Genomic DNA, 22,775 nt, shown 5'->3' on the forward strand with positions numbered 1-22,775 from the left:
TTCTAGCTATACCACTTAAATATAACAAGATTGTCAGTGACAATTGGTTGATCCAGTGGACATTTTTACAGTTGTTACTTTTTTAGATGTATTGGCTCTCTATCCTTTTTTAAATTTGTCCACTATTGCCTTTTTTAATTCTTGACTCTATGACAATTTCTGTTCCTTATCCTTCATAATCTCCTTTTATTTTTCTCACCTTAAATATTGGCGTTTCTCAAGGCCCAGACCTAACTTGTTCTGTGCATTGTGCACGCATTCCGTGGTAGACTGAATCCACTTCTATGGTTTTATGTGCTGTTGACTCATATAAATCTCTTCTTCAAGCCTCAGACTACCTACAGAACATTTGAAAGTGTTTGTCTCATTTTCCATAAATCCTCACGTGTCCTATGTCTCTTCTTCCATATATTCTTTATTAGTTGGTGGTACTACCAGAATTACACTAACTAGGAACCTAAGAGTTATTCTTGATTCTTTGTTCTATTTTACTATCCACACCTTATTAATTACTAGTCTTTGATATCACCCCCTAAATATTTCTTGAATTTATTCCTTCTCTGCCCCTTTTTTTGCTACCCTCGGTTGGGTCTTCATCATCACCCTCCCAGTCTACTGAAACAGTCTCCTTGCCCTCATTTTGATTCTGTCCAATCTCTCTTCTACGCTACAGTTGAAGTTACCCTTATTAAATACCTACTACACCCTACCGCTCCTGGGAAACCCTTCAGTGTCTTAATATGTTGTAGAAATCCCACCATAAACTAGCCACTCTTATCTCATCCACTTCCTGCCTCAAACTTCACACTCCAGTAATCCTGAATCGCTTATAAATTTCCTCACATATCATGCTATTTTTCCTGTGATTTTGTAGGTGCTGCCTCCTTTGTCAGGAATGCCTTTCCTTTTTGACTAGCCAGCATCTGTACACTTTAGGTGTCATTCTCTCCAAGAAGCCTTCACTCATCCCAGTTACTCTCCATGGTAACTGGTGTCTGTCACTATTTTTTTTTTTGGAGGAAGATGAGCCCTGAGCTAACTACTGCCAATCCTCCTCTTTTTGCTGAGGAAGACTGGCCCTGAGCTAACATCCATGCCCATCTTCCTCTACTTTATATGTGGGACGCCTACCACAGCATGGCTTTTGCCAAGCGGTGCCATGTCCGCACCCGGGATCTGAACTGGTGAACCCCTGGCCTCCGAGAAGGAGAACGTGCACACTTAACTGCTGTGCCACCAGGCTGGCCCTGTCACTATTAGTGTACTTACCACATTGTCTTTTGAAGACAAGGATAGTATTGTGCCTTAATCATCTGTGTGGCCCCAGCATCTGGCATAGTGCCTAACACACAGTGTGTCTTCAATGAATGTTTTATGGTATGACCAAGAGAGGATATAGGACAGATAACACCATTGACATTTTAAACTTAACATCTGTGAGCCATCTTGAAAGTACCCCTTCATAGAGTCATTGTAAGGATTAATAAAGTTCCTAGTTTGACCTTTCTCATGAAACAGTGCTAAGTAATCTTCCTTCTGCCTTCTTCTTCCCTCCCCCACATGCACATCGTTCACGTCAGTTATTGCTGTTTGAGAATTTGGGGATCCCTCCAGGTCTCAGTTCATGTCCATTATGAGTGTCAGAGGCCTGTTGCTCCCAGAAATAACTGCCATTCGTAGTACAGTAGGGTTAGTGGCCTACAGGGGTATTATATCCAGAGTGCTGAGGAAGTCAGCAGAAGGAAGCGTCTCTGTTCACTTCCTCAGGGAATCGGAGTTGCGGTTTCTCTGAAGGGAGATTAAATTCAAATGATTTGTGTTAACATGCTTTTTAAAAAATCTAGACAAATGGAAGGAAAAAAGGGAGGGAGAAGGAAGCACCTAATTTTTTTAAGGAGAAAAATACATATTTTTAAATTTTAATTTATAATTTTTGAACTCTACATTTGCAAATTTCCAAGTCTGTTTTTAATTATTGCAGCATTTCAGAAGAATATTAGAAACTAGGAAGGATATTTTATATTGTTATCAGGTGCCTTCGTTTTTATATTTTACTTTCTCTGGAATCTAAGTACCTTTATGATTTGGTGTTTTTCTTCCTAATTTTGTATTCTTGCTATTTTGTGTAGATCCTTCTGTTTTAAGAGGCCCTCTGCTAGGCCACACTGATGCCGTCTGGGGTCTGGCTTACAGTGCAGCACACCAGCGTTTGTTGTCCTGTTCAGCAGATGGCACTCTCCGTTTGTGGAATACAACTGAGGTTGCTCCAGCCCTGAGTGTATTTAATGATAATCAAGGTACATACTTTTTAAAAACTATTTTACTGTATCTTTTATAAAACATTTTATTCTAAAAACAAGCAAGCAAATAAATGAGTCTACAAACTCCTACAGTTTAAATTTAATTGAAGGGTTTTTTAAGCAATGAAAGTGTATTTGTTTGAATTTCCAACTTGTGTATAATTTTTAAAAACAGTATTTGGTGAAAGAGTACACATTAAAAAATTTTTTTTAACTGAGATGTAATTTATATACAGTAAAAAAAGATTTTAAGGATACATTTTAATGAGTTTGACAAATGCATAACTCTCGCATCTGTCACGATGCAGCACATTTCCTTCCCCCTTCCCAGCATTTCTTCGTGTCCTTTCCAGTCAACCCCCTTCCCCTTTCCCAACCAGAGGCACCCAGTGTTGTTATTTCTTTCATCATAGATTAGTTTTATCTATTTTAAAACTTAATGTAAATGAAATCAAACAATGTACACTCTTTTTGTATCTGGCTTTTTACTCTCACTATAATTTTTTTGTGATTCATCTATGTTGTAATTATCAATAATTTATTTTTATTGTTTAATAGTATTTCATTAAGCCACAATGTGTTTATTCATTTACCTTTTGATTGGCAATTTGAGTTGTTTCCACTTTTTGATTATTATGAACAAATCTGCTATGAATGTTCATGTTTTTATTATAGGTAGGTAAAGACCTAGAAGTAAAATTGCTGGGCTTTAGAAGTACAATTTTGTGTTTAACTTTATGTGAAGTTGCCAAACTTTTTTCTGAAGCTATTGTACCATGTTACACCACTGATAGCAATATATGAGAATTCCAGTTGCTCTGCATCCTTAATTACTAACAATTGGTGTGGTCAGTCTATTTAATTTTAGCCGTTCTGGTGGGCGTGTAGCAGTCTTTCACTGTGGTTTTAATTTCATTTTATTGGTGGCTTATTATTTTGAGCACTTTTTTGTGTGCTTATTGGTCATTAATATATCTTTGATGAGTTGCCTATATTTGATATTTACTTGACTCTGTGAATAACTAACAATTTTGATTTTACGTTGTAAAGTCCTTATTTTTGAGGAGTTAGCATTCTTGTTCTTTAATCCATTTTGCCACTCTGTGTCTTTTTATTAGAGAGTTCAATCCATTCACATTGAGAGTGATTATTGATGCATGTGGACTTAATGCTGTCAATCTGTCGCTCATTATCTTGTTTTCCTGTGTTTCTTTTCCTGTGTGCTTTAGACTATCCATTTAATACTGCAATTTCTTATTCTGGGTTTCTTAGATTTTTCCTTATCTATGATTTGTGACTCTGTTCTGTACTTTATTTTAGTGTCTACCTTGAAGTTTGTATTTAGAATCTCGTGTATAATATAGTCTATTCTCTGGTAGTCTCTTACTTACTTGACCAATACTGATTTAGACCCTTTGCTCTTCCCCTCCTAAATAATTATTTTCATTTTTTATTCCAACTAGTCTTATTAATTTGTAATTAGAGTGCTAAGATCGTCCTTGTTTTGGTAGTTTCCTTATTTTTACCCTAATGCTATAGTTGAATATTTGCTATCCTGTTCTGGTTCTATCCATCGGTCTCCCTAGTCTGTGGCTTGTGTCCCCTTTCTCCCTTTTTTCTTTTTTCAAGTATGAGAGCCTTCTTGAGGATTTCTTGTAATGGAGGGCTTTTAGTTACAAATTCCCTTAACTTTTGTTTGTCTGGAAAAGATTTAATTTCTCCCTCATATCTGAAGGAAATTCTTGCTGGATAGAGTATTCTTGGCCGAAGGTTTTTATCCTTTAAAGCTTTGAATATATCAGAGGAGTTAGCATTCTTAATAAGAGATGGGCTTTTAAAATGAAGAATTTCCATGATGCCACTCTAAATTCCAGGTATAGGTGGAAGCAGCAAAACTTGTAGTCCATACATGTTTTCTATGTATTTTCTGAAAAAGACTTGCATTCCATGAATGTATTAGCTGAGTAACAGGTAGAAGATGTGCTGAACAGGTAAGGATGAGAAAATAGGCTAGGGCTAGAAGTAACAAAAGAAATAATCTGTGTTGAACGTCTGTGAGCTAATTCTTATTTTACAGTCAAGCCTTATTTACTTTTTAAGGAAATCACACCATTGTTTGTTTTGCTATCTTTTAAGCACAATTGTCAAGTAAACTCTAATGGCCATTCTCTTTGAATATGTTCTGCCTCTTTTAGAATTGGGAATCCCTGCCTCTGTGGATCTAGTGAGCAGTGACCCAAGCCATATGGTAGCATCATTCAGCAAAGGATATACAAGCATCTTTAACATGGAGACACAACAACGCATTCTCACTTTAGAATCCAATCCAGATACGAGTATGTATACCAGTTTAAATAGTCTGCGTTTGGATCATGTTTTTAAACTTGATCGAAATTATAACTAGAGTCAACCATGATAAATGCTTGTCATTATAAAGGGGTCTGCCTCCTAAATCACAGAACACAGTTACTTAAAAGGATATAATAATTTACAGTTGATTTAAAGACTTTGGGTTAAGTTTATGCACATTTATAACTATACTGTTTGAAATAACATTTGAGCTATTCCAAAGAGGAGTCAAATTTAATTTTATACCAAACAATTAGTTTTCAATTCTGTTTGAAGAAAATATTTATTCTGAATATAAATCTATTTTTCATTCCTCATAATTTAATTTTTTAGTCAACTTAATTTTGTATTAATAATATAATTTGACACATCTCAGTGGTGATTAGAATATAAATTAAGTTCTTCCTCTTAGAATCCCAAATCTGAAAGTGATTATTGGATGCAGGAAGTCAGGAAATATATAACTTCTCAGACTGTGAAGAAGATACTACAGAATCTTTTTGGTTTTGCCTTTTTTAATCATTGCTTTTTGTCTTTATGCTTAATCCAGACAATCATAGATTAGGTTGCAGTTGATAAAGAAAACTACATACACATATACTGTTGTTTTAATCAGAGAACTAGCTTTAAAAATAATTACCATGATGTGTGTGCACACGAGCATATGCATGAGTGTGTGTGTCTTTCTCTCTTCTCTCTTTTTCTCTCAAAAATTTCCTTTATTCCATTTTGGCTTTCTTCATTTTCTCTTCCCAATCTGTTGTCCTTTGTTTTCTTCTGGTGTCCTATGAGAAATGTTTGGAAAAATAGGTATGAATAGAGCTTTGAACTATTTGAATGTAAAAGAGAGACAAAAAAATCAAAATTGAGATTATAGAATAGGAAAAAGAGAATTTTTTTTTTTTTTGCCAAGAAATATCAGTTTTAGACTCTCAGTAAATTTAAAATTATATTTAAATAGGGGCCGGCCCAGTGTTGCAGCAGTTAAGTTTGCATGTTCCGATTCAGTGGCCTGGGGTTTGCCGGTTTGGATCCCAGGTGCGGACATGGCACCACTTGGCATGCCATGCTGTGCTAGACGTCTCACATAGAAAATAGAGGAAGATAGGCACGGATGTTAGCTCAGGGCCAGTCTTCCTCAGCAAAAAGAGGAGGATTGGCAGCAGTTAGCTCAGGGCTAATCTTCCTCAAAAAAAAAAAAAAAATTAGATTTAAATACATGACCTAAAGCTAAGTAGTAAAATTAAAAAAAAATATGAAATTTTTTAAGATGTCATATTTCTAGGAACCGCATGAAAATTCAATAAGTAGACTGTTCTTTACAGCTATTTTTAGCTATATTTTCTATTACGTGATTCACAAATTTTTAACATTTCGCCACATTTGTCACATTTGCTTTATCATTCTCTATACAAGTGTGTAATTTTAAATTCTTAAGAGACACTTAAGAGACCTCATACCTCTATACCCCTAGATCCTCTAGCATGTAATTAATTCTTAAGAACAAGGACATCCTCTGGCATAGCACATTATATTATCAAAACCAGGAAATTTAGCATGGACACAATGTCTGAGTTGCTGTTTACATTCAGATTTGCCAGTTGTCCCAATAATGTATTTTATAGGAACATTCCTTTCTCTCCCTAGACTGTGATATAATGATTTATTTTTAAACTTTTGACATATCTTAGTGTTATCTTTATGTAGTTTTTCCTTTTTTTTTTGCAAAAATTTTCTTAACAAAAATCAATTAAGCCTAAGTTGTTCTTAATTATTAATTTCCTTTTGATAAAAGGCTTTCAGGAGGAACTTGTGATATTTTAGGTACCAGGTTTGGCAGTTTTCTGATTTTCGTGAACTATCTGGTTGGGATAGAGGTAGAAGTTAGAATAGGTACTGGCTTTGTCACATGATTTTGGGGGAGTCACAGCTTTTTCTGGACCTTGGCTCGTTCACTGTAATATGGGCCTAATGACATGGCCTGCCTGTCTCATTGTGCATCTAATTAAAATCTCTTTGAAAACTATTAAATGATGCACGAAAAATAGTTAGGATGCTGACTATTTTAAGATTTCAAACATGATAGATGTCAATGATGAACGTTTCTATTATGATGAGAAAGAAGATTAAAGAGTTAAGAAGCTCTCTTTGTCATGTTTATCTTTCGGCAATAACCATGTGATAAAGAGCTCTGTATCCAGAAAGAGCTGAGATTTCAATTTAAAAGTTACCGACATGTAAGTAATAATGAAACTTTATTAAAGCAGCACAAATATCACAGAACACTGTAGAATGAGAAATGTCAGTGGCTCTAGGCTAAGCCCTGAGTGGCACCATAGAAAGCAGGTGGTGGAAAGGAAATTCTAGTGCTCAGGTACCTCTGGATTTGTCAGCATAGTATTGCTCAGGTGGTTCTCATTTCCTAACATTGAAATTATGAACACAATCGCAGAATAAATGAATGCAAGGCAAAGTTACATTATTTACTTTTTCAGTCTCAAGTATTCATTTCTCTTTTGAAGAAATTGTAGCTTTGACTAATTTGTCTTGCTCTTTAATTTTTTCCTTTTTAGTAGCCAGCTCTTCCTGCCAAATAAATAGAGTCATCAGTCATCCCACTCTTCCCATCAGCATCACTGCACATGAAGACAGGCACATCAAATTCTATGATAACAATACAGGTAAGAATTTATTAAAAATTGATTATTGTTGGGCCAGCCCTGGGGGCCTAGTGGTTAAGTTCAGCACACTCTGCTTCAGTGGCCTGGGTTCTGTTCCTGGGCCTGGACCTACACTGCCAGTCAGTGGCCATGCTGTGGCATTGACCCACATACAAAATAGAGGAAGATTTGCAAGAGATGTTAGCTCAAGGTGAATCTTCCTCAGCCAAAAAAAAAAAAAAGATTATTGTTAAAGCAAAAAAAATCTCCACGGCAAGTTGGCTTATTTTGGTGTCAGTCAGTGGCTTTCTAGTCAGGCAATAAGTAGTGAAACACAGATAGTCTCCTACCTCAGTTTCTGTTCATTCCATCCAAATCTGCTAAGAACTAGTCTTGATAGCATATAGAATCATCTAGGTTTGTTTAATAGTAAGTAGATTCTGTATTTTGGCCCTAGAGCCAAGGTTATCACTAGGAACACAATAAAAATTCATTCAAATACCAATCAAAATGATCTCTAGCTGTGAATACATTGGGCAAAAGTAGAAACATGTTGGAAGTAGAGGCATATGATCATTATATTTGTGTAAGATTGTTCAGTGTTTGAATAGCCTTCATATTGCAGGTGGAAAATCCCTCAGTCATTTGGTTTTGGTTTTCCATGGACTAATCTTTTCTATATTATATACTGACTGACTGGTCTTGATTAATTTGAATTGGCCATGGGGGCTTTCCCAGTGTTTATTGGATTACAATTCACTAGTCTAAAGGAAATTCAAAAGAGAGCTGTATTGGGAGAAAAACACTCTGTATTAGCAGCCATATTTACCTGAGTATCTGCTATTGACTTTGTAAATATGTTGGCTTTTGCTAACTTTGTTTAGCTGTGAGTGATAAGTAATTTAATATTTTTAATCCCTTTCTTTACATTGTTTCCACCAAAATTATGGCCAGGTTTTCTCTCTGTTCTTTTGTCTTTGTCTGTCTTCTCTTCCCCCAACCCATATAATTTGCCTGTAGCTAAAGGATGCAAAGTAAATGATTAATAATGTCTGAGTTCTAGTTAATAAACATGGCTTAAAGGAATATTTGTGTACAAATTACTGACTTCCGTACTGTGATTTGAAAGACAAAAATATAATCTGAAATTTGAGCTTTTGTTTCTCATCATCATTACTCTGGCTAGAGTGGGGAAGACACATGTTGCTTTAGCTGATGGAAAAAGCTATTGATGCAGTAAGTACACAGAGAGGGGTGACTTGAGAAACCAGTGTAACACAGTAGCTGGCATATATTCAGGATGAGGAAAAGCTGTTAATAAAGAGTAACAATCTCTTTTTCCAAAGGCAAACTGATCCACTCGATGGTAGCCCACCTAGAAGCTGTTACAAGTTTAGCGGTTGATCCTAATGGCCTGTACTTGATGTCTGGCAGTAAGTACATCAACTATGGATTATTTAGTTATCCTTATTATTTTTGAGTTAATATAATCTTTCCTTTCAATTTCTTTTCTTTTGATATAGGTCATGACTGTTCAATACGTTTATGGAACCTAGAAAGTAAGACGTGTATCCAGGAGTTCACAGCTCATCGGAAAAAATTTGAAGAATCAATTCATGATGTAGCTTTCCACCCATCCAAATGCTATATAGCCAGTGCTGGGGCTGATGCACTGGCTAAAGTCTTTGTATGACACATTGCATCATCTTCACCTTCTAGCTCTTTATAAATAATCAACTGCACAAAAGAGATACCAGAAGACCAGGGCAAGAACCAACCCGTCCTGCCCTTTTGTTCTGCTGAAGGAGCACAGAGAACATTTGTTAAAGTATAGTTTTGCAATTCGTATACTGTTTTCTAAAACTAAGGTTTGTTCAGGTTGCTGCAAGTTCAGCTGAATCTGTGAACCTGAAAACTGTTTCAAATTTTCCCCAAATAAGAACGTTTATTTCTGAAGTTGTTCTAATTCGCTAGGCAGGCCTAAGCGAACATAGGTGTTTAGCTTGTCCCTGTTTAAATAGGGCACACTATAAGGGATCATTAAAAAGCTTGATAGCTGGGAATGAGCAGAGGAAGAATGGAAATTCAGACCTAGTTCTCCCCTGAGAAATCTTGTCACGCACATTAGGTAGGCAAAAGAGCAATCTTCACCATATCTGTTGTACTCACCCCTATGTGCATAATGACCAGGCAGTGTTAAAATGAATTTTTAATTTAGCTCTCCTTTCAACTGTTCACATAAAGCACCTGGCAAAGCATTTTACCTATTAGGGGGAAAAAAAGAAATGCAATAATATGTTAAATATATTATTCAGAAATGCTAAATGAATAGTTTGTAAGCAGATTTCTATATTGTATTACATTTTTGAAATAGATTTGGTACCATTCTAAAGTTTAGCTTTCACAAACACTCACCATTATGAAGAATAGTTGATAGAGTCTGCTTTTACTAAAGGATTTAACTTATTCAGGTTTAAGATTATGTTTATTTTTAAGGGCAAGCAGGGCATATCTTTATAATAATCTCTATTAATTTTAAAATTCACTTTATTCCTGTGATATTTATAGTACCAGAGTGATTATTTCATATCAATGAAGTCTTACCTTTCAGTGGTTGAAAAAATGGAAGTTATTTGCAAGTACTTGTCAAAACCTACATAACTGTGCTTCAGATGATCTCTGTTCTTTCTTCTTTGTCTCTCGTATTTGAATTTCTGGCACCTGCCAAAAATAGTTCAAAATTATTATGTTTTAACAGTCCAAAGGGTATGGTTAACCTCAGGCAGCTGCTTTTGCAGAAGTACTAAATAAAGCAAATGTTTTGTACCCCAAAAGTCCTTCATTAATATCTCCCAAAAAGGAGAAACTCCCAAGAAGGAGAAACTCCTAGAAATCTAGATGGAAGAGTTCAGTGCATAGTATTGGCTAAAGAGTTGTCTCTCTCTTTCCCTCTCCCAACCCCTTTTCCATTGTTTAATTGGAATACACGGCGTGATTTAATGGGCAGCGAATCAACATTGTGTCTGGGAAAAACCATCTCTTAAAGGACCAGGGTTTCCTGAGCTCCCCTTGCCTGTGACCTGCATAGGGCCAGCTCTTGGGATTCCTATGGCCTTACTCTCTGGACCTGGTGTATAGACCTCATCCCTACAACTGTCTTGCCTCTCCTCACACTCTCTGTCTTGTTTGCCCAAAATGTCAGAGGCCAATCTAGAAATTAGAAATAAATTACTAATGTCCAACTTTTCAGTGAAATGTATATGTAATAGGCTCTCAGACTTAAAAAAATTCATATCCGTAAATATTTTAACCTTTTAATATAATCCCCACATTTCTATCTCCCCACATATTCCATTGTCATAACAATGGCACTTCTGATGATATGTATATCTGCTCCTTGAAGAAATATTCTGGTGGTGATGTGGATAATAATTGACAATTTTTGTGTAAAGTTTCTGCTTGTCTGTCTCTAGAATTCTGCAGTCTGCAGGCAAGTTTTCTTTAAAGTTAAAGGCCTGTGCTAAATTTGCCTGATTGATAAACAGATTTACTTTAATTAATTTGACACAGGTGTGTTATTTCATCTGTGCTTTGGTTAAGAGTGGACTCAAGTGATTCCTTCATGTAATCAAATGGATTGACCTGGACGTGAGCTACTGGGTGAATGTTTATATTCCCATACAGATACAGAATTCCACATTGTGTTTGATGAATTCCTCTTTTGGTTCTTCACAGAGTAAAGAAATGGTGTTGCTAACCTAACATTTATAGAACAATACTGGAAAATTCCAGTTAGGTCCCTTGCTTGGAGTATTTATGATGGACGACTATAAAGTTGTTCTACCAGTTATTGTTTTAATTACCTTCCAAGGTCTTCAGTGCCTGGTTTACTTACATCACGGAAATTCTCAAAACCAAGACATTCCCTTCACCTGCATTTTATCCCTCATGGTTAAAATTTTCCTGTTAGTGAGTAGAAAATAACTATGAGAGATGTAGTGCAAATGATGGAACTGTTGAAAGTTTCTTAGAAAGTCAGTGCTATGCCATTGGAGACTGTACACAGAAACTCTTCTCCACTAGCACTGTATGGTCTCAGCCTAGAAATGAGCCAAAGCTGTCTTCCAACCAGATAGAAGCATATATTTGTGTCTGATTTTTCCCTCAGCCTACTGAAAATCCAACGAAAACTCACAAAATGAACAAAATCAAGATTCAGAGTCATTGAAATGCTTTCATAGTGCTTGATTTGTAAATATTTTGGATGAAATGTATTGGAATAGTATGAAAATCAGCAGGAGATGGGGATCCCTGCTTTATTTTCATGCGCTGTGGAGACATCTCTGGGAGCTTGCAGCACCCTTCTCAAAACTCACCTGTCATATGGAGCTCATTTGCTAATTGAACCATAGACAGATATTTAACATAAGTGATATAATGACCTTCAGTATTTTTCTATTGAACAAGTTTAGCAATTTTTGCCATAAACAAATAATTAGTTATGCAAAGTATTTAGCTTTTATAATCATTTTAGTTATGACTAAAAGGGGGGAAATTGAGCTGCATCACTGATAATGTACTTTGTGAGAAATTTTTTGTTTATCTGACTTTCATTCCTTCAGTATTCTTGCTATAAATTTCTTTTGGAGATAATGATAAAGATTTATTTGAAAATGTCTAAAATGTATGTATATTTTATAAATATATATTATATATATTGTAGGAATATATATAATATATAGACTATATATATATATATATATATAAAACCATAGGTGCATTTTACTGTTTTGTATTTTCATTTTTGGAGGTAGTGTACACAGCAGGTAATGATGAGTATGACGAGTGTTGTGCTGTTTGCTTTTGCAGTATAATATATAGTTCTAAATGTTTAAATTACTGTATATACTATATTCATTCTAGGCTAGCATGCTTGTTTTAAAAACTGTCATTCTAGTTTATTAAAATCTGAATGTAAGAAAACCTGGCTATTCAAATGTGAATTGAAAAATATTCCATTCTCAGTACTGAACTGTTTCCATTGAACTTTGAGGATTTTTAAGAAAACAGATATCATCAAGAAGGCAATAGCTAGAGAATGAGAGGTGCCTTTAAAAAAAAATACAAATGCAGCCTTACAGTGAGGATGGGGATTGAGTTTGGGGTGCAGGGGTGAAAGAGAGAGAGAGAGAGAGAGAGAGAGAGAGAGAGAGAGAGAGTGTGTGTGTGTGTGTGTGTGTGTGTGTGTGTGCGCGCCTATCTGTGAAGGTCCTAATTTGTGACCATTAGTGTCTTTTTAATGTATCTGCTCAACTTCTTGGACTTCAGGGGACATTTCATGCGCTGTCTTTGTGCTCTTCTGAGCACCATATATCCTTTCCAAGGATTTTGAATGTGAATTCCTAGAAATTTCAGTAGAGAATAAGATAACTATTCTTTCATTATAATCAGTTTCAGGTAAAAGGAGAAATTATTGGTTCACCAAAATTATGGGATCTAAATAATACTGGCTAAGTAAATGTAATTTTTAAAGGCTGACTTTTTTAGTACTTCATAAGTTTCCCCCTTACACAAGAGCATGTCATGATGATTCAACTAGTATAAATTATTTTTAGATTAAACACCTGAACTAGTTAAAATTCCACCTAAGAATAGTATTTAAATGGCATCTTTCATATCTACCTCTTTGTCATTGCTGCCATTTGAACTAAAGCAAGTCCTATGAGATCTGAAATGATGGTTGGATGCAATTTAAAAATCTATATTGGTGCTTTTCTCAGGCTTTGTCATTTAAGTTGTATTGAACTAAGATGTCACAAATCAGATCAAAAGACTTAGAATTAATTTTGGTTTTCTTTTGAAAGAACTGCTTAAAATTTCTCATCAGCGTTGATGGTGAGTGGAGGTAGTTAATCTCTGGTTAGTATTATGTCTGTGTGATGTTTTCAACCAAGAGCCAAACTGTTCTTGAATTTACATGGAAAAAGAGCTCTAAGTCTGATTTTCTTCATCCTGCTTTATTCTTTGAAAACTATTTGAAGCCTGTTAAGTACCTAATCATCAGTTTTACTTAATCAGAAGTTGCCTCTGTTACTGTGTTACTTGTTTAGTTATTTATATTATTGCAGTACTTTAAGTGTTCAACACTGGGATTCAGGTTGTACAAAATTAGCTGACAAATTATATGTATTTTTTTGTGAAATGTATCAATTCCTAAAGTTCATTTTAGGGGAAGGTCTGGAAAACTAACATATCTGTGTTTGAAAACAAAGGACAGGTCATTGTAAATTATTTGAATCATTTTTACTTTTGCCACTGAAAGCTTTTTAATTGGCCATATCCATCATCCAACTGGATCTTCAGGTCCTTGTAAGGGAAGCCAGGTTGACAAAATATTTAACAGATTGCATCAGTTTTTATTTTTAATCTAAAAAAAGTGAATGTTAGGCCAAACAGAGATCCCTAGGTCCCACTTACTTATTCTAGTAGTATTCCTGAAGTGGTGCTCAGGAGTCAGAATTTTCTGGATCTTTGCTAGTCAAACTTTTGATTTCATTTAACTGGGACCACTTTCTTGTCATCCCTCTGATGCAAAGTAGAAAGTTTATCTTAACTTAGATTAACTCTAATGTCTGCCTGAGTTTTTAACAGGCTGTGAACCTTTGAGTGCCTTGTTAATGTAGGATGATTCTCCGCTGGTTGTATTGTTAGCTCCTCTCTGAAAATGTCTCAGAGAATGATATTTTAGTTGACTTGTAGAGAGCTACTAAATTGGTATTGTCAGCAACCAGAAAGTCTTCGGTCTACCACATACCTCCCTCTCTGTTTTCTTCTCATTGTTTGGCTGAAGTTTGCCTCTTGTGAGAAACAAATACAAGCCCCCCTCTCCACACAGGTTTTTCCAATCCAGACTGAGGCATCCCCTATACCCATCCCAACCAATTGATCTAATACCTATTTTTAGGAGGAACCACTTCTTTGTAATCCTGACATCTACTGGTTATTTTATGTCTTCTCAACTTCACTTTACTAGAGCTGACCTCAGGGCATTGTCAGTTCAGATTCCTGAATAACTCCTTTTCTCCAGCCCACCCCAACCCCCAACTGGTGAGCCCTGGGCCAGATTGTTTGATCTTCAGGTCTTTTAAAATTTAGTTATAAAATCAATTAATGTAAATTAATCCAAATGCTAATTTTTGTGGTGCAAGAAGTTTCTTTTGTAAATTCAGGGTATGGATAAGCTAATTAAGATATCCTTTTTTGGTGGCTCTAAGTGTATTGTTTGTTTTTAAATAAAGTGTATAAATATAGCTAATGTGCTATAGGTGTCTCATGAATTGAAATATTTGTTAGATTTGGAATCTAATGGATTTGCAGTTAAAATACTTTAATACAACCTGATTTTGTTTTTTGAGGGGAAGGTAGTAGAGGGGTTCAGAGAAATAAAAGGGCATTAGATAAAGTAGATGTGAGTCCAAAGTAATAAACCAATCTTAATTATTGATTGTGAGGAAGGTGGAGATGTTTATCATAGAGAGTTTGGAACTTTGGAAAGCCCATAATATTAGAATACATAAGATTGGATCAATGATACTTTCAGAGACACATATATTTTTTCAAGTGTTCAGTTACATAATTTTAAAACATTGTACAGGGACCGGCCCTGTGGCATAGTGGTTAAGTTCAAAACGCTCCACTTCAGCGGCGCAGGTTCCTGGGTTTAGATCCCAGGCACAGACCTACACCACTCGTCAGCCATGCTGTGGTGGCGTCCCACATACAAAGTAAAGGAAGATTGGCACAGGTGTTAGCCCAGGGCCAATCTTCCTCAACAAGAACAAAAAAATTGTACACATACATATATAAATTTAATGTTTTTATTTTTTCTTGGTTTTGCTACTGAACAGACAAGCATAAACCTTCCCCTGCGCTTTGCTCCTTCAAATCAACATTATTTTTCAAGGACTTCGCCTGCCCTGAACTCAACAATCTCTTTGTTCCAACCAGGAGCCACAATACTTATGGAATCTAAAAAGATCCTTTCTCTGGTGGCCTTGGAGTTACCCACTGTTCTTTGATGTTTTGTATGCTGCTTTAGAGAGTGTTACATCCTTTGGGACATGCACATTTTTCAGTAGTGTCAGAAATGTCCCTTTTAAGGAGAACTGAGACATGATTTGCTGGAGTTATTTTAGAATAATCTAGCTCAGAAGGTCGAGAGGACTCCAAAAGTTTGTCGTGGATTGATGGACCCTCTGGGATCCTCCCAGGTTCAGAGTAGTGCTCTGACCTGCTTTGGGTTTCCTAAGACCACCACTGAGATGTTGAGGGGTCCTAGAGTTGTCCTGGTGCTTAGGGCATCCATCCCCCAGGAACTCCTGGGAGTCTGGCAGCACCCTTTAACCCAAACACTATAACCTTGAAGCATCCCTCCACTTGTTCCTTTTCATTTATACCTGTCACGTCCAGTGCTCAGGACACTCCCATTCTATGGAGCAGCACTGACATCCACCTCTGAACATTGGAATTCATATTTTCTGGAACACAAATTTTAATCTAGTATATTTTGTACACTTTCAAAACCAAACAATCCAAAACTCACCAAGTAGAAAATAACTCATTTTGTTTCACTTAGATCTGACAAAACCCTACACCCTTTCTTATTCCTAGTTGTTTTTAGGTAATAGTGGTTTCCGTCAGACTTGAAGAAGGATCTGACTATTTGGTGAGCAAAATCTACAATATCCTGCTAATAGGAAGGGCCTATTTTGCAGAAAATTCTCTTGTCCTTGGTGATTTAGCCATTCACCTTACAGGAAGACTGGTCCAGATGCTAACTCCACATTGACTTTCCCTGTGTGCCTCTTTAAAGAGAGAATTAACCCAGTGATGTAAGGAGAACCAACAGTAAAACATCTGTTAAATGCCACTTGGAGTACTAGAGTTAGCGTCGTTAATTCATGTGCCAAAGTTTTTCATGCCCTCATAAGATCCAGTGTACATACCAAGTTCTCAATCTGTAACCTCAGACCAAAGATATTTTTGAATTACCTCCTATAATAGCATCATCAAATTAAGAGTAATAGTAGGAAGACCCATCTTCTAAAATGAGAATTCCCAAACTGAAAACTAACTTTAATTAACAACAACAAAAAGTGTGTGGAAAGCAAATTTTATGTTATGCATGAGTTGTAAAAATAAGCAGCTTGTGATTTATATAAAATGAGCTGAAATGTTAAAGTATACTGACATCCAATACTCCTTATGAAAGTGGGGTGAAGGCGGTACTTTTTTGTAAATAAACAAGTTAACTTACCTTAGAGCAAAAGAAATTTCATCAGAAAGAGTTCACTTTGGGTGCTGGATCACTTGGGAGAGGGTGTGGGGAAGGAAGCCCCACACCGAGAAAGATAGACAGCTACCCTGTGACCTGGGCCCACCACCCATTGTCTTCCGTTCTCTCTAAATGGCCTGGAAAGATGACCTCTGAGATCCTTTTGACCTCTAAAAATGAATGGTTCCAATTCTGGCTTGTTTGTCATCGGTCCCTGTTACCTAGATTGAAGATTTTTAGGAAATACATCACAAGTGTCCTAGAGCCCATGGTAAAGTGTCAGGCAACATAGCTTTTATTACATTTTAGGAAGCTGTATTAACATAGGCCCAGGTATGTTGTGTCATCTGCATATGTCAACATGAGGACCAGACATGTAAGAAATGTCCTAATGTGGCCAAGTGAAATCTCATGAAAAGATAGAACCATTTTTGTAAGATGAGCTCTGTTTTGAATGATTTTGACTGCTTTTAAAAGCATTTGAAAAAATATATATATATATTTACATCTTTTTCTATAGACTTCTGAGCTCTCTTATTTTAGAGTATCCTATTGATGGAATAGTTTCACTCAGTGTGTGTTTTAGAGAAGAACAACTCAACGGTCTCACATATCTTCTCACAGTCATTTATGGGTAACACTCCTGACCTCCCCACACCCAAATACTCAACTGCTGTCATTTAGGAATGTGTTCATATGTGGTAAATGTCTCAGTATTTTGCTGACTGGAAAAGCAGTATTTTTGTATGTAGCTGGCAGGTAAACGTGGAGCCTTGTGCATTTGATACATGTTAAAATGAATGAAACATTAAGATACAGCACGTATACCATGTAAATAATGTTAATAGCAGTGTCTCCTCAGAGCTAACAACGTTAAGGTTAGATTCTGCCAATTGCCATTCACAGATTTTGAAAGAATGAAGTTCAGCCAGAATGCCATTTGACAATCAATTCATTTAAGTGGAAACTTTGTTTTTCAATGAAATAGTACCTCTTCAGTTTCCTTGTAGATCTCAGGATCAGAAAAAAATCAGGCTTTCTCGTAACACTAAAGTACTCAGACTTTCTTTTATTCCTTTTGGTCAGTCTTTTAAACAAGCAAGACAATAAGCTCCTTGTTTCTCATTGCTGTAGGATACCTAGGAATACACATCTAATGATTCCAATTAAAAAAAAATAAAGCTTGCAAGCAGACTTTTTTCCTCTGTAGAAACATCGTTGCTTTCTGGAGGCAGAAATGATTTTACTTTTGAACTTGAAGGTTATAGATCCAAGGAGTTTTGTGCTCTCGATGTATGCAAGTTATATACTGCTTGCCTCTGCAGATAAACACAAAAAAAATTTATCCTGTGTGATTTTTAGAATTACTCTGGGAATATGAAGTTTGGCAAAGAAGGATAAATTTATATATTATCCTTCAAAATCTTGTGGACTTTTTGAGGCATGGGGAGCATGTAGGGATGAGTTTTATTCTAAATGCCATTATTCTACCCCATCCTCAACTCAGATTTTACGTGTTAAGTACTGCTCACTTGTCATCTAACAAAATAAAACAGTTAATGGTTATGTGTTTGCTTCTGTCCCTATAAACTCCTTGAGGCAGGGACCATCTTTGTTTTTCTTACATTCCCCTTGGCACCTCTCCTGGTACCTTACATTATAGAAAGTATGCAATAAATATTTGTTGATTGAGTAATCAGCACATTTTCAAAACTCTAAATCTATCCAGATCATCAAAGACAAAAAGAAATCATCCCTGCCAGTCCCTAGGTGATCAAATGTATTTAGATCTGTGGAGCTATTTGGACCTGATCTGGAAGGTGGTAACAGAATGCCAAAGGCAGCACCCTCTCTGCCATGCGCTTCCAGTCCTGCCTGCACTGGAACTGAGCAAAGCATGGGGGCGACAGGGAGGTGTCTCAGCCCTGTTAATGATGTCCCATCTTTCCCTACCTCCCCAACACCAACCTGCTGGCCTCTGATCCCTTGATGGGGAGCTCCTCTAGCCTGGAACATAAACCTACCTGTCTGTTCTGGGCCCAGATGGGGTCCACCACTCTTTTTCCTTGTAACCCTCGTTGGTCCTGCTATTCCTGACTGGCTTTTTTTCTCCAAAGGGGTAGGCAACCCCTCCCAGTGGAAGCTTGTCAAGAAAGGCATTCCTCTGGGGAGACAGCTTTGGAGTTGAAGAATCTGGGACAAAATCCCTGAGGATGTTCTCAGGGCTGCTTTTGGTCTTGAGGATTTGATGGTGATTATCTAAATGTTTATTAACTCTCCTAGCAAGAGCTGTGTGTTCTCTTGGTTGCTGCTGCCACTCCAGCAGGGCCCAGGTGGTTGGAGGCCTTGAGCTGAACAGCTTAATTGCTTCAGGAGTAAAACAGTCAACAAGTTAGAGACAGATTATTTACATTTAACAATCAAATGACTTTTAAATCATTAATAGAATCAACAGAGTAGTGAACGATGTGTGTGAAATAGTCAACTAAAAAAGTGTCAGAATAATATTAAACCTGTATATCATGTAAGAGCTATTATCTCTCTCCTTTTTAATTATCATAATATGATTCCTTTAAGATCAATACAGCACAGAGGAAAGAAGAGGATTTTGGCCCGGACACAGGACATTTGTTATCTGTGAGACTTTAGGCAAGCTAACTCTTCTCACTTGGTTTCTCTTCAATTAAATGGGAATTATAGATATGCCTAGTTAGATTGATTTGAGATAATAGACAAACACCTGATAACATGGGTAGTAATAAGCATCCAACAAATAACTCTTATTCACTCCCTGAATTCAGACCTCTTGTGTAATTCTGTCACAATCCTGATAGCTTCTAGAATATCACGTTTTTAGGAGAAGTAAGGTTAAAATGAACATCGAGCAACCCTAAAGAAGTTATACATAAAATACTACTTTCCTCAATATTTGAGTGCCTGCTATGTGCCAGACAGTTCTAGATGCTGGAGTTTCTCAGTGAACAGACAAAATTATTAACTGATACAGCTTACATTTCAGTTGGGGGAAACAAGTAAAATATATAGAATATTAGTGATTGGTGCTGAGGAAAAACAAAGCAGGGAGGGGAGATGATGTTTCTCAGATTAAGAGGGGGTACAAATTAAAAGTACTACAATTTAAATTAATAGAATTAATTAAAAATGCAAAAGAGCAATAACTGAAATAATAAAGATGCATAATGGCAAAACTAATCATCCTATCCCACCATACCAGTTCACTCCCACCTCCCTTGCAACAGCCTGATCTATGTATCTTTATTCTTGTTCATACAAATATGTATACACAAATATTACATATGGGGTTTGCCTTATTCTACATATTACTCTGCTTGCTTTTAAAATTTAATGGTATTGTGAGCACATTAAAATTCTATACATATGTAGATCTTTTTTAAATTTCTTAATATATACACACAGTCTTATAGAAATAAAATGAGATTTTTTGGTGGGTCAGATTGCTTTAAGTAAGTGGGATCATATATATCCTCTGCATCCTTTTTCATCCAACAATATGTGATGAAAATCCCTCCAAGTCTATCTTATAGCTCTTATTTCATTCTTTTTAATGCTGTGTAATACTCTATGATGATGACTTATTAAATCTCTTCCATACTGATGGGCATTTACTTTGCTACCAGGTTTTCGCTGTCATGGTAATCATGCCTGTGCACATATTCATGATATGTAGATTTAAAACTTTCTAATACCTTTTGGCAGATTGTTTCCCAAAAAGGCTGGAACAATTTATATTTCCATCAGTAAAGGTGTAAAAATAGTCTTACCCTTTATATTCACTAGTAATACATTAACAAAAAAAAAGAAAAGGAAAAAAAAGGCCTGGTGGTAGGTATGGTGATTTCTCAGTTGTTTTATTGGCATTTTCCTGATGACACTAAATCTGGACAGCTTTTCACATGTTCTTGGGTCATTTGGATTTCATACATAGTTACATTACTTACTGGTTTTCTGTAGCTGTATAACAATTCACTGCAAATTGAGCAGCTTAAGACAGCAGGCATTTATTATCTCATCATTCTGGGGGTTAGAACGTCAAGCGGGCTTGATTGGGCTCTCTGGTCAGTGTCCAATAAGGGGGAAATGAAGGTGTGTGCCAGGCTGGACTCTTAACTGAAGGCTCTGGGGAAGAGTTCACTTCCAGGCTCATTCGTGGTGTCGGCAGAATTTGATTCCTTACACTTGTAGGATGGTTGTAGGACAGAGGTCTCTGTTTCCTTGCTGCCTGTCTGCCAGGGCTTGTTCTCAGCTCCTGGAGGTTGCTCTCCAGTCCTTGCGTGTGGTCTCCATCTTCAAAGCTAGCGAGGAGTCATTAGATTCTTCTCATGCTTTGACTCTCTGTGGTCCCTCTGCTACCAGCCAGAGAAAACTCTGTGCTTTTACAGGGCTCCTGTGACTAGGTTAGGCTCACCCGGGTAATTTCTGTGTGTTAAAGTCATTTGGCTAGAAACCTTAATTACATTTGCAAAATCCCTTTGCCCTGTGAATGTAGCATTATCACAGGAGTAGCACCGGGGGCAAAGATCATGGGGGCCAACTTAGAATTCTGCCTACTACAAGTAGATTTTTATTTGTACCTTTACATTCATTTTTTATTTTTATTCATATGTTTATTTTTGTCTATGTAGATTTAAAACTTTCTAATACCTTTTGGCAGATTGTTTCCCAAAAAGGCTGGAACAATTTATATTTCCATCAGTAAAGGTGTAAAAATAGTCTTACCCTTTATATTCACTAGTAATATGTTTCTATTGTGTTTGTCTTTAGCTGGTTTGTAGGAGCTTTTAGTATATTATATCATTAAGCTTTTCTACTCTTGGTTGCAAACATTTTTTCCAACTCTTGTAAGTTGTCTGTTGACCATGTTAGTAAGTACTTTTTCCATAGAAAACTTGGCCATTTGAGTTTCACTCTTAAGGTGAATTGCATATTTGTATTTTTTATTCACATTTAAAATTTTCATTTTTATTTTACTTTTTCATTCATTTCATTTTTCATTTTTATTAACATTTTGCCCATGTTAACAGTGCCCAAAAAGCAGTCTTTTAAAAAAAATTGTAAGTGCTCTTTGTATATTATATTTAAACTTTTTCCTTATTACTTGCAAATTTTCTCCAAATCTATAATTTGTTGACCTTATTTATAATACCTATATTAGTATCAATTCAAGTATATTATTTTACAAAATATAGACATTTGTGAATATATAAAAATTACAAAACATTCTGTATGGATTAAGGTCTTCCCCCCAGGCGGCATGTATAGTCTCCTAGAATGGCTTCTGCTATTTATTTTTGGGTTTTGGCTTTTGTTAGTATTTTTACGTTTGTCTTTACTCCATTTGGAGTTTGTTTCTGTATGGAATGCAAGCTACGGATCCAACTTTGTTGCAAATGGATTCCCAGTTGTTCCAGTAACCTTTATTAAATAAACTATCTTTTCCCAGTGAATTGAAGTACCAACTTTGTCATATATTAAATTTTCATATATAATGAAATTTATTCCTCAATATCCTATTCTGATTCACTTGTAGTTCTCTTTACATATGACATTATCATATGAATTCAGTTATAGTGGCTTAATGTTTGTTTTTGGTAGTTTTATAAAATGGTCAAGCAGAGCTTTTTCCTTCCCCACACTCCTGCCTACTGCTTTTTTACTTCCTTTCTGGACTATTCTCAGGCACTTGAAGTTTGTGATCATCTTGTCCAATTAGGGGTTGAAATTGCATTAAATTTACAGATTAATTTTGGGAAATTTGCAATATGCTATTGTTTTCTAAGAACTAAGAAAATCATGTCATTTTCCATCTGCTCATCTAGTCTATAACTTCAGTGAGATTTGAGAGTTTTCTTCGTTGAAGTCCTTTGTCTTTTTTATTAGATGTATTCTTAGATTCTGGTCATTCTTGTAAATGGCTTTTTTCTCCCCATTATTATAAACAAAGAAAAAGCCTGTTTTTTCTGTACTTGTATTCAACAAATTTATTATATATACCTACTAAGTTTTCTCATTAATTCCAGCAGTTTTCACTACAGTCTCTTTGAGATTTTTAGAAAAATAACGATGACACTCACAAAACAATTTAGCTTGTTT

The 22,775-nt window shown here is 36.0% G+C and overlaps 1 protein-coding gene across 4 annotated transcripts in view; it reads left to right on the plus strand.

Annotated features, from left to right (window-relative positions):
- STRN (striatin) overlaps positions 1-11,987 on the plus strand; it is a 96,743-nt gene extending 84,756 nt beyond the window's left edge. For 3 of the 4 annotated variants that reach the window (XM_044772234.2, XM_070512246.1, XM_070512247.1), the window contains 5 exons: positions 2,130-2,297; positions 4,496-4,636; positions 7,223-7,330; positions 8,656-8,742; positions 8,833-10,867. In XM_044772234.2, coding sequence (XP_044628169.1) covers positions 2,130-2,297; positions 4,496-4,636; positions 7,223-7,330; positions 8,656-8,742; positions 8,833-9,002 — 674 coding nt within the window. In that variant the 3' untranslated portion in view covers positions 9,003-10,867. Of the gene's footprint in view, positions 1-2,129; positions 2,298-4,495; positions 4,637-7,222; positions 7,331-8,655; positions 8,743-8,832 lie in introns of all 4 variants that reach the window. The other variant, XM_044772235.2, reaches the window with a different exon arrangement.
- Positions 11,988-22,775: the final 10,788 nt, after the last annotated feature.

The sequence above is a fragment of the Equus asinus genome, chromosome 6, assembly GCF_041296235.1.
Source record: "Equus asinus isolate D_3611 breed Donkey chromosome 6, EquAss-T2T_v2, whole genome shotgun sequence".
Taxonomy (NCBI): Eukaryota; Metazoa; Chordata; class Mammalia; order Perissodactyla; family Equidae; genus Equus; species Equus asinus.